We start from the raw sequence: 13,670 nt of genomic DNA on the forward strand, positions 1-13,670 counted from the left end.
ATACTTTCATAGGTATTGGAAATATAGTGATAAGCAAAACATATAGTTCCTATCCCCAAGAGTAATATAAGGAAAGAGGTAGACACGAAGCAAATAATCAAACATTTAGCATAGCTGGGATAAATCTCAAATGTCCAAGAAATAGTTTCTCTATAATTTCTGACTCCAAGTCTTCATTCAACCCAGCTGACAAAAACACACAGGAAAAGTTGATGTCAATCTTTCTTACAGTTGGTTTTATCTCTTTACCAGGATGTGACTCTAATGTATTTCTCTGTGCCAAAGCCTTTTTGTTTGGTTCTTTAATCCCCATCAGCTGGTTGTCTTTCCAGTTCCATCATTATTTGCTTCTTCGGCACATCACTCATTGCATGAGAATGATTTTTTGAGGTATCTATGGTCCCTTCTCAGTCAGTGTCCTAAATACTACCTCTTAGAGAGACTGCTAGGAACAGGTCCCTCTGCTCAATAGGTCCCTCTGCTCTTTTTTTCATGCTCCACCCTGTCCAGCCCTGTAGAAGCATCACATTTCCCTTCATGTTTAAAGATACACAGGACAAATTTAGTCGGGGTTGGTAGTAGAAGTCTTAGAGGAAAGAATCCAGAAATTTCTCTCCTAAAAATATGACATATGAACTGAGACCTGAAGGCTACATGTGCCAAGGCCAGGTGGCAGGAAAAAAAAAAAACCTAAGTAACTAAGTTATGAAAATTACTACTTAGGCATAAACCTTAATTATTGAAGAATAAATGCCCCTATGTTTTGGTTTATAAGACCTCAGCAAACTATTTTAGGCACTAACAATTTACTACACAATAGTGGAAAGTATTTAAGAACTGCTGAAAGCCTTGGGGTTCAGTGAAAGCCTAATGAGTTAACAGTTGCATTGCTTAGCAAATTACTTCATCTTTTTACCTGAACTATATCATGTGAAAAATAGAAAAATAGAGATTAAGAAAACATTACACTGCTGTGAGGGTATACTGGGATAATGGACATGAAAGTGTTTGTATATTATTACTAGCATGCTGAGAACTAAATCTATTCTCAGTACAAGTGAACATTTTCTTTTATTGAACTCTTATTGAGACAAAATGACAGATTTTGTTATATTTCTCATTTGTAATTGTATGTGCCTACATAGACATGAAGCAAACACTAAATGTGATATATAATTACTTGTGAATACAATCTTCCTTCAACAGGAAGAGTAGCTGATAATTTATTCTCAAATAATAATGCAAGTTCTGTATGAAAGATGCCTGGTGGAGAATGAGTGAAAAAAATAATATGTATTACAAAATAGGAGCCCAAAGTCGATCTTATTACTACTGCCTTTGTAGACCCCCATTGGTATTTGTGTGTGATAAGGATAAAATGAGTTGATTAACAGCTGAGCAGAATTTTCATTCAATTTTTTAAAATTTATGATAAACTCCATATTAGGAAGGAAAGTGCAACTTAAAACAATATGAGACAATACCACTCACCTATTAAAATGGCCAAAAACTGGAACACTAACAATACCAAAGTTGAGAGGATGTGGAGCAAAAAGGAAATCTCATACATTACTTCTGGGAATGAAAAATTTTAGTCTCTTTGTAAGACAGTTTGGAGATAGCTTACAAAGCTAAACACATACCAGCAAGTTACTATTCTTGGTATTTACTTAAAGGATTTGAAAACTGATTCTATACAAAATATTGCACCTAAGTGTGCACACTAGCTTTGTTCTTTTTTTTCTTTAATTCCTAGAGTTTTCTTGAACTTTGATGTATAAATATTTTTATCATGAATGCAGGGATTACATCTGATGCCCATTTTCTTTCATTTTTAAAATTAATTAATTAACATTGATTTGTGATACTGTGTGTGATTTAGGGACCTAGCTTCACATCTCCTCAGAAGTATATCACAGATGTATATCACACCAGAGCACCTATCTCCCTTAACCATGTAATGCCCAAATATTCTCTCCCATTCAATAGGGTGTATTTCTGTTATTTTTTTAAGATTTATTTATGCATATAAAAACTGAGGTAAAAGCCAGAAGTGGGAGAGGTTGAGAGACTTCACCAGAAACAAAATGACTAAAACATGCTGCTGAGCAGAAGCAGCAGGCAAGGCAGGAGAAATCTGCTATATCTTGGATCAGCTCCCCGACCAAGGATTGAACTCTTGCTGCAGTGACTGCAAATAGCTTCATAGTGCTGTGCATTAAGCCCTTGTGCTTAAGGTAAGGGAGGCCCTTACCTTTCTGTTTTAATAACAATTTCTTTCTCTGTGCAGATTTTTACTTAAGGTAGTCCCAATTGTTTATTTTGCCTACCATTAGAATCAAGTACCCAAAGATATCACTGAAACCAATGTCATGGAGTGTTCTGTTATAGTTTTTTCCAGATTTTTATGGTTTTCAGTCTTACATCCAGTCATTAATATATTGTGGGTTGTGTGAGAGAGTAGTCTAGCTTCATTTTTCCTGCATGTGGCTGTCTAGATCCCAATCTCATTCCTATTGTATATTCTTAGTTTCTTTGTCATCGATCAATTTTCCATATAAACAAGGGTTTTTTTCTGGGCTTTTAATTCTGTTCCATTGGTCTGTGTGTCTAGTTTGGTTCCAATACTGTACAGTTTTGATTACTATAGCCTTGTAGTGTAAGTTGAAGTCTGGGAGTGTAGTACCTCCATTCCTCTTCTTTTTTTGTCAAGATTATCTTGGCTATGATCAATTGCCAGGTTCAAGTGGGATAAAAATGTTTTATTTCTCATTTAGACTTGATGAAAATGAGAGTAGAGCATGGAAAATATCTTAGTGATTAAAAATAGTTTTAAAAAAGGAACTCAGTTTTTCAATTAAGTTTTTTTTATTTTGTTACACAAAATGTTATGGAAAGTACAAACTTTCAGAAAAACAAATTAGAATCACAATGCATCTATAACAGTAGAAAATGTATAATCCTTGTAATCTGACTTATGCTCTCAGTCCACCTAAAAGTTGCTTACTTTTGTTTAAAGAAATAGATATTGAGTACTTATAAAAAGTAGCTTTCATTGTCCCTCTACTCCATCCAGTTTTTAACTAAGATATGTATATTTTTGTCATAGAGTCTGAGTTTCAAGTGCTTTGTCCTCAACAGACTTAGAGTGAATACTTTATAGAATAGGCCACATTGTCCTATGACCTCAGTTAACAAAAGCAGGATGTGTTAAACAAAGGGCATGGGCTCCAGTACTAGCAATGCATATTTGGAGGAGTTGCTGCCTCCTGCTCTTCCTAGTTTCACAATTTGCTCTAGAACCTTCCATCAAATAACATTTTGATGTGAATGATCACCTCAGTTTTGTTCTCTCTGTGGTTCCACTTAAATATGGACATACAACTCAAGGCAGATTCTAGACTTGTGGAGAAAGGTGTCCAGACTGATGTGTCCTAGTCTAAGTCTTTTCATTGAATTGGGGGGTAAAATTCATCTTGACCAATAAATGCAAATGCTGACTTAACTTTCATGTTTCTTCCTTGTCAAATATTCTAACAAAGTTCTATAGCTTCAGCTCTTAGACCTATGAAGATCAAAGTATGATTTAAAGTTGAGAATCCCAATTTTCTGATAATACTAATAACTTCATAACTAATAACTAAGCAAAAGATAGCCTAGAAAATAGAAGATTTAAAAGTCAATAGAATTTTGTCTTTAAAGATTTTGATTTTAGTAATTCTAATAAGTTCTAAGTTTTGCTTTTGAAGGAATACTAGTTTTCTAATATTTTTGTACATTTTATTGTTTACATATACTTGGGATAGGACTAAGAAATACAATAGGGGTATCTTTCAAAAAATGAAGAAAATCCCAACAAAATTCTCACAATTAGTTTAGATAACAAATTAATTACATATGTCAAAAATAAAAGTTCATCAAATTTATATTTAATTTAAATGGAAATTATACTATCAGATATTTTTGTTTGTTTGTTTTTACTTGGAATCCCAACTTATTGTATACTAATAAGACTACTGGATATTGAACACCGTTCCTTCTTTCTTTAACCAATAACAAAATGATGTTAGTAATGATGAATTATCCTTGGTGGTTTGACTTGGGTCCAAGCAAAGTATCTATTACATTTCCCTGAAAAGAAAAGTCACACAATTACAATGCAATAAAATATAAATTAAGGGTAAAGTCTTTAAAATGTGATTTAAAATTTTAAGTTAGTGACACACATATAAAAAGCTTCCAGTAAGATTGTAAAAAGGAAACAAACGAAGTTAAGTTTAAATAATAACAGTTGCTTTCTAATAAAATTTGTTCATTCCTGTGGAAGATTTTTGTATGAAGGTTGAAAAACAATTTTATAAAGGTTCAGTAAAGGAACACTATGGCAGCTCCAATGTAGCCATAATGCTTAAGCCTCATTTTTCTCATCTATAAAGTAACTTTTAACCTTAATGGTATCTCAAACTCTTTCCTGATCTATAGGGTTTGATTTAGAGAGTACAGAACATCTAAGTTTTTATATAGATTTCAATTTTTATCTAATAATAATCTTTGCATGAAAAGCAATAAAATGATCCTATACAAAGAATTAAGCCAAAGATGAGATTAGAAGCAGAAAACTGCTGGTTTTTCCTACCAGACAAGATAAATGATCTTGAGAAAATCACTGATATCTAGGACTGATATCTCAGTTTCCTTGAATGTGTAATGGAAATACTTAACACCAACATACACAGATTGTTATGAAAATTGAAGATGTTGATGTGTGTAAAAGTGTTTTACAAACTATAAAGAAATGTAAATGCTGTAGATAAAATTACATAAATCTGTTTTTTCTTTTATCCTCTAATAATGCTCTCTTTAGCATTTACTCCATCCTTCAAGTATTGACACATCAAACAGTTGTCGAGTCCAAAAGTCTACATTCATCTTGAATCCATCTCTGTCCAGTTTAGTCTCTCACCTGGACAACTATAATAGACCACTATTATAGTTAATTCACTGTTGTAATCTTAATATCTAAAACACATTTTGTCACATAGTACACACTCGATAAACATTTTTTGAATGAATGGCCTCCCTTTTTCTGCCTTTATTGTCTTTTCAAAATAATTTATTATAAGTTGATAAGTATTACAGATTTATGTTTCAAAACTCCATTTTAAAGATTTCATTTTTTTCCTTTAATTTGGAAAATATAAATATTCAAATCACAGAAGGAAATAGAACAAACATATATGTAATTAAACATAAGAGTAAAAATAGTATTCAGGAGTGTGTTTCTACAGGAGGTTTCCAGAAAAAGAAGTTACTTTCTAGCATGCATGCCTCCATTTAAGTCATTTTCTGCCAAGTGCATATAGACTGTGATTTTGTTCAATGCAACACTTAGAGCCAACATCCAACCCCCATCATGCCAAGAAAAAGAGAGGCCATTCATTCAAAAAATATTTATTGAGTGTGTACTATGTGACAAAATGTGGTTTAGATATTAAGAATACAACAGTAAATTAATTATAATAGTGGTCTATAACAGTTACCCAAGTGAGAGATTAAACTAGACAGTGATGGATTCAAGATGAATGTAGAACTTTGGACTTGACAACAGGAGGTTCTAAAAGAAAAACAATAAATGTTAATGTAGTGGTATATCTTATCAACAGTGAGCTGTAACATAAAGGTATCATTGCATAGTTAAAACACAAGCCCCTGCTCATATCAAGTATCAGGCTGTTACACCTGACCACAAATTCTGAGAAGTTAGGAGTCAATAAGCTACAATATCAAACTGTAGTAATATTCTGGTCCTTGATCTTCTCAGGGAGTGGCCAGGGTTTCAGAAATCATCTCATTCAAAACTTCCATAACTATTTTGCAAAACAACAAAGAGAGAAGGACAATGGGGAGGTTAAAGGAATTCGTGGAATCAAAATTGCTATTGATCCTTATCTATATCCTATAGAACAAAACCATAAGCTTTCTAAAATGTTGATTCACTCTTGGTTAAAATGAATGGAGAAATTCTAGATCATAAAATTTCTTTATAAGATATCTTGATAAAAATAATAGCTGCATATTAATTACATTATTACTACAAAATATTATTATGATTAAAATTCTCTGAGAAAAAAGGAGAAAGTTTATTACAGAAGCCTTATTTGGTAGTAACTAACATAAGACCTATAACAGCCATTGTTTTATTTACTCTTCAAGAAATATAATCTAAACCATTAAAATATAATCTAAATTTAATTTTATTTACTCTTCAAGAAATATAATCTAAACCATGTCCTAAGACATGGAAAAACATATATTTTAGAAACTGGTATTTATTGACTAAGGAAATAATATCTGAAGTATTTATTCAAGTAAAGAATGTATTTGTTAAAAGACTTATCTCACCAACACTAAAATTAATACACAAACACACGCAGACACACAAATCAAAAATGTTTAGTTTCTATGAATTTAGCCTTCTGCTTTCAGAGCAGAATGCTAAACATAAAAGATGTCTCTAGATTATTCAAATTCAAAAACAAAAATTGAACATTTCTCTTCCACAATTTTCTACTTTTACTAACTTTATAACCCCAATAACACAGTTTTAGCTATTGTGTTTAAATAACTGTTACACAATTTACTTATCTTCCCACAATTTACTTATCTTCCCACAATTTGCTTTTAGCACTCATTGTCATGTTGGTCCATTAAAATATATATCATTAAAAAACTTCTAATTGTAGTCACTCATGGAAATGTACCATATTTTAATTATCCAACCTTCTACTGATGAGCATTTAGGATGTCTCCATTTTACCACTATAGAAATAAGGCTGTTTATGAACATCTTTCTCATTAGCATGTGTTTCAAGCCACTACAAGTGAATGAAAAATAAAACACTGGGTGATATGTAGACTCCAACAGATATTTAAACATCTGAAAGGATTATAGCTCTGCTAGATTGTAAAATCATAGTAATTTAAAAATAATAACACAGTCTATGAATGAATTGAAATCAATAGGATTATAAAGCATCATGCATTAGGATGCTTTAGAAGATGGAGGACACAGGTGGTCTGTAACTACTCGTTAGAAGACAACAAGACCACTCCATTTGGAGGGCATTGGCAAATTAACTGTAAAAATGAGCTCAGCCTGGTAGTTAAGGTAACTACCCTTTAGAAGACAGACAAGACCACTCCATTTGGAGGTCATTGGCAAATTAACTGTAAAAATGAGCTCAACCTGGCAGCTAAGGTAGTAGAAATCCCCTTCAATTTTCATGGTCAACATGGATCAACCTGTTAGGAAAACAACCTCCAAAGCAACTTGTAATATTTCCTTGTTTCTTTATTGGGGAAACACAAATTTATACTGAGAAGAGTAAGAATTGTGATAGGAATGATGCAAGAAATAGAACATACTTTTAGTGTTTAATGTTAAGGAATTTGTACATATTTGGCATTTTAAACTATTCAATATACATTGAAAATTCACCATGTTCGATCATATTACAGATAAGCATACTGTTTCTAATTTAAATATGTAATTGATAATTGATCTAGACTTGAATAAAGAAGAGAATAGAATTTCTTTTGGCTATCATTAATAAGTTTCAGCATGGGTACAAACATCCACAGTATCTTTTAAAATATCTTGTACTCAGTAAATGTTTGATAAATTAAAAATGTTAAATGTTTTACATTATGAAAAAGATAAGCTATTTGAGTTGCATTCCACCTTCCAGATTAAAATTATTATGTAAGGAGGCCAATGCCTTGTGGGAAAAAAATATGTAGTGTCATGATTTGGAAAACAGATAAAGACTAAAATGTATCCACCATCGTATCTCTAAGAAATTCTGCTTCTAAAATGTTGGTTCTTCCTCTAATTTTTCAATGTATATCTATTTTACAAACATTTATTAAATAACTACAAGTTAAACACTATTCATGGGATATAACTCAGAACACAAGACATAACATTCACTATTTACCATGCCTAGTAGGTAGTAACTTTGTAGCTTATGTTCTTTCCATTTTACCATATTAAAGATATTGAAGAAATATAAATCTCTTGCATACTATGAAATTCAAACTGAATAAAATCATTAAGTGATATAAAATTTCACCTTTGAGTCTTACCCTGCCAGATTCCAAAGCAGTAGGCATATTTCTTAGTTCATACACAGCAACCTGTCCATCACTATCTCCTACTAAAAGGCAGTCTGTCTGTTTGGCGAAGAGAACAGTTGTAAACTTGATTCCAGGGTTAGCAAAATGTACAATCAGAGGATCTAAACTGCAATGAAATATTTTGTTTATAAATTTAGCTGTTGGTAAATATAGAGAAACTAAAAAAGTATGAGATATTTTTATGATTTCATGTAACAAAACCCAAAAGATTCTTTATTATGTTTTCAAATACTACTGTTATTACTACTACAACTACTACATTAGTAATTTCTCTTACTCCTTATTCAATCAAAATTTTCAGTCCTTCAGTGAATTTATTTCAACTACATAAATGAGAGCAATTAGCACTTAAGATGTTGACTATAAATTTAAATTTCTATGGTGGTTAATTGTATATATTAATTTGGCTAGGCTATGGTATCCAATTATTTGGTCAACAGCAGACTATTAATTTTGCTGTGAAGGCATAATTTTTTTTAAAGATTTATTTATTTGTGCATACAGAACTGGGGTACAGGCCAGAGGCTCAGGGGCGGCGAGAGGCTTCACCAGAGACAGAGTGGGGAACAGAACAGGCAGATCGACGAAGTACACTGCTGAGGGGAGCAGTGGGCGGGTCAGGAGAGGTCTGCCACGCCATGTGGTCACCTCCGGGGCAGGCGGGAATCGAACTCATGCGGAAGCGACTTTAGATTCTCAGTGCTGTGCTTTAACCCGCTGCGCCACCAGGGAGGGCCGAAGGCATAATTTTTTAGATGTCATTAATATTTCAATAAGTAGAAGTTGCATAAAGCAGATTATGCACCCTAATGTTGTTAGGCCTCATATAATTTGTTGAAGGTTTTAAGAGAAAGTGTCTGAGTTTCTTACAATGGAATGCAATTATCTGGTGTTACAAATAAATCTTAGTTGAAAACAACTAGCTGCCTCTCTGCATTCTTATACAAACCATACAATGAAAAAACAACTTGGGTACTTATGATATCCTGTATCAGTCAGTAAAGTCCAAATAAGTAAATTAATCTATTTTCATTCAAACATTTTTAAAAACACAAATGGTATAGGTAACATTAATATAACATCTTGGCATCTATCTTTATTCATAAAGGACTTTTACAATATTAATTACTGCTTGTTTAAAATTAACAATGGTTCTTTAGTTGTTGTAAAAACTATCAGGTGTCATATTTAGTTTGAATTGTTTCTACTAGAAATATCCCAAGAAAGATATTGACACTTACATGCTAAAGTGAAGGTCCCAAATCTCTATTCTGCTCTCATTGGCAGCTGCAAATATGTAGGATGATTTTGGAGACCAAGCAACATCATAAACAACATAGGTAGTTGGATAAAAAGTCAAAAATGGCTTGAGATGCTCCTGTTGCCATATAATAGCACCCCAATCTGCAGAACAGCTTAAGAATACATCATGACAAAATGGATTCCATACTATTTTATAAACTGGACCCTAAAATTAGAAAATGTATAGACAAATATGATTTATCACTTTATACTTAGAATTTGAGCAACAAATTAAAAATGCTAAGATTTCTAGAAGTTTGCATCATGCAGTATTCTGTAGATATTATTTTAACTGAGAGTAAAGTCAAAATTAAATATTTATTCCCCAAATTATGCCATATAAAAACATATGTGCTATAATAACCAGTAATATTAATACATATTATATTTAATTATTTAAAATACATGAGCACTTGGAAAAAACAGAGTTGAGAAAATGAAGACAACATAAGTGAACTAATTTTAAAAGTTTAGAAAATATGTACATACAAGAGACAATTTTACTTGTGGGCACTACATGTTATCATAAGCAAGCTAATTTTTTGTTGTTGTGCTTAGGAGCAAATAAAGATTGTGATTTCCATAATCTGCAAAAAGAAATCAAAAATATCTAGAAGCCAATTAATATGCCCCACATTACCGGTGGTTTCTATACCAAAACAACAACAATGTAATGCTATTTTTAACTCTGAACATGTAAACTTACTTTATTTGATGCCATTTTTCCCAAAATATTACAAGATAAAGCAAATTATCTATATCTGTTATAATTAAACTAACCTTATGTCCTCTGTAGGTATCTAGGTATTGTTCATTATATGAACAAGAACATTTGTGAATATGACCTTCTTCAGTGCCAGCCAAATAGATATTAGTGTCCTACAACATTAAAAAAAAAATCACAGTGCATTAGTTTGTGATAAATTAGAAAATGGCCTAAAAGAAGAGGGGCCTCCATGGTGGCATAAAGGGTAAAGTCTCAGCACTATAAGGCTATAGGCAGACACTGCAGAACAAAGTTCAATACAGGCTAGGGAACTGACCCATACCACACAGCAGAACTCTCCTGTCTTGCTCACTGCTCCCCTCAGTGTATTTCAATTTACCTATCTCTTCACTCTGTCTCTGGTAAATCCTCCCCTCCTTCTGCACCTCTGGCCTGCACTCCAGCTCTTGTATGCATAAATAAATAAAATAAATCTTTAAAAATAAATAAATAAGTAAAAGAAGACTTTTGAAATCTATTAAAATTGATTCAACAACCAAAAACAGAAATACTATCTTAAAGATAAATTTTGTTTTTTCTATCATGGTTTTACAATAATCAAACTGCCTGAAGAAATATAGTGCAAAAACAATCTAGGTTTGTTCTTTGCTAAAATAGTAAGTAGCATTTAGCATCTTATCTGAAAATTATAAGAACAAGCATTGAGTTAACTGAGAAAGAAAGAATTTAACATTTAGAGTGACAACAATGGAACTGTCAGTTCAGGTATTGAAATAGTAAGAGTTCTTTCACTCTAATTAGTAAATGAGAAGAAAGATGCCTTAACAATATTAATTGCTAAAGAAATTATTTTGGCTGGGAATGAGAGGTTAACCCAGATGGAGTCTCAGATTGAACTCTAAATGTATGCTCTAAATTGTGGGGGGAGAGGGGAGGGTTAACTGTCTAGGGAAATCATAGTCAAACATTTGAAAGTTTGGCTAAATAAGAGTTAGCATCACCTAAAGTATTTTTGAGTTGTAGAACCTCAGGCCATATGGCATATATATTGAATCAAAATTTGAATTTTAACAAGATTCCCAAGTCTATATATTAAAAGTTGAGAGACACTGATCTAGTGAAATACTCAGGGATACAACTACTAGTTACAATACAACTAGAGATATATGTAGTCTTGAATTATGTAATAAAGTATAATTTTTCCCCAAAGCAGTATCATCAATTTTCTTTCAGCACTATAAAAAGTTCCCTTAGATCCCACATTTTCTTCAATCGTTGGTTTATGAGAAACCTTAAATTTTACTATTCTGTATATCACACTTAAGTTCTATTTATGTGAATATGAATAAGATTGGTCACATTTATGTTTATTAGACACTTGCATTTCTACTTCTCCTTATATCTAGTGACCATTTTACTAATAATGTGTCTTTTTCATCTTCATTGGTGCAAATTCTTTATATATTCTATTACATATGCTTTGTTACATATGTTGCAAATATCAGATCCCAGTGTTTGACTTATATTTTTATTTTTTTTAGTATCACTTGATAAATAGAAGTTCTTATTTTAATGCAGTTTGCATTATATATTTTAATATATTTAGCCTTTTTGTTCTTTAAGAATTTTTTTTTACTTTGAGGACATATATTCTATATTTATTTTCTAAAAGATTTTTGTGTGTGTGCCTGGTAGGAATCTAATTCTATTTTTTTTTAATGGATAATGGCTATCCAGTATCACTCATAAGTAAGTTAGAGATCATTGAGGTCACTGTCTAGAGTTGGATTCCTCAGTATATTACTTATTTTTTTTAAGATTTATTTATGCATACAGAACTGGAATGAGGTGCAGGTCGGTGAGAGGATTCACCAGAGACAGAGTGGGGAACAGAACAGGCAGATTGACAAAGTACATTGCTGAGGGGAGCAGGAGCACTGGCAGGTCAGGAGAGGTCTGCCTCGCCATGTGGGTCACCTTTAGGGCTGGGGATTGAACTCAAACTGAAGTGGCTGCGGTTCACTTGCAGTGCTGCGCTATAACCCCTTGGGCCTCCAGGGAGGGTCCTCAATATATTACTTTTAAGACTGAGCTCTTTCCAGGGGTAGTTGGATAGTTGTCTCAGGAACAATCTCTGAAGGAATCAGAAAGAGAGATTTAAGTTGAAGTATGAGGCAGTTGGAACAGAGATTTCAGCTTCTAAACAACTCATTGATCAAAGAACAAATCAAAGGAAAAATGACAAAGCGTTTTAAACAAAGTGAAAATATATAACACATCCGAGTTTGACAGTTGTTGCCAAAGCACCACTTAGGGGGAATTGTTATAACACAAATGCTTCCATTAGAAAAGAAAGGTCACAAAATCAATAATCTCAGTTTTTACCTTAAGAAACTAGAAAAAGAAGAGCAGATAAAAACAAAATAGAAGAAATAAAAGAATAAAGATGAAAATAGAAACAGAAAAATGACAAAAGTCAAAGAAAAAGAGTTGGTCTTTGATATCAGTCAAATAGATACATTTCAGTCAGAATAATCAGAGAAAGATAAATTATACAAATTACTAGAATTCAGAATTAGGTGACATTACTAATTATTTTACAGCTATTAAAGATTGTTATTATGACACTGGTACAACTTAGATAGAATTCACAAATTCCTTGGAACATACAAATGACCAGAACTTAATCCAGAAGACAGCCATAATATCTTTATTTTGATTAAAAATTTGAATTTTTAGTTGAAAATTTAAAATCGTCCCAAAAGAAAATTCCAGGACCAGAATGTTAATTGCTTCCATCAGACATGTAATGAAGAAATAATAATACTCGTATGCAAATTATTTTTAAAAAGTAAAGAAAGGGGATTATTTTCATGATATGAGGCAAGGGATATTCTTATACTGAAATCAAAGACATTATAAAAATTATAAATCAATATCCCTTAGAAAGATGCAAAACTCCTATGCAATAATTTAGTTTATCAAATCCAATATTAAATTAAGTAAAATAATTATTTAAATTAATTAAGTACATTTGATAAATAAAGGGTAAATCATGATGATAACATAGATTTATCTCAGGAACAACAACAAAAAAAAATCTAACCAATGCAATTCACCATATTAACAAACTTTAGAAGAAAAACTGTATAGTCATTTTGGTAGATGCCAAAAGAGTATTTGACAAAATCCCAACATCCATTCTTAATAAAATCTCCCTACAAATAATAATGTAATGGGAACTCCTCTACCTAATTAAATGTAACTACAAAAAAAAAATCTTCAACTTACAGCATACCTAGCAGTAAAAGACTGAATGCTTTCTCCCTACGGTCAGCAACAAAACAGGGACTGAAGTCTGTTTTCAATACTTTTATTCAACATTGTACTGGAGGCTTTAGCCAGTGCAATCAAACAAGCAAAAAATATATAAAAGTTAATCAAA

The 13,670-nt window shown here is 32.0% G+C and overlaps 1 protein-coding gene across 1 annotated transcript in view; it reads right to left on the bottom strand.

The window, feature by feature from the left end:
- Positions 1–4,080: 4,080 nt before the first annotated feature.
- WDR78 (WD repeat domain 78) overlaps positions 4,081–13,670 on the bottom strand; it is a 48,368-nt gene continuing 38,778 nt past the window's right edge. Inside the window, exons 14-17 of the mRNA XM_012722130.1 lie at positions 10,279–10,377; positions 9,438–9,664; positions 8,146–8,302; positions 4,081–4,131 (exon numbers count right to left, since the gene is read on the bottom strand). Of these exons, the coding sequence (XP_012577584.1) occupies positions 4,081–4,131; positions 8,146–8,302; positions 9,438–9,664; positions 10,279–10,377 (534 nt within the window). The remainder of the gene's footprint in view (positions 4,132–8,145; positions 8,303–9,437; positions 9,665–10,278; positions 10,378–13,670) is intronic.

The sequence above is a fragment of the Condylura cristata genome, unplaced genomic scaffold, assembly GCF_000260355.1.
Source record: "Condylura cristata isolate star-nosed mole 26May11 unplaced genomic scaffold, ConCri1.0 scaffold00008, whole genome shotgun sequence".
Lineage (NCBI taxonomy): Eukaryota > Metazoa > Chordata > Mammalia > Eulipotyphla > Talpidae > Condylura > Condylura cristata.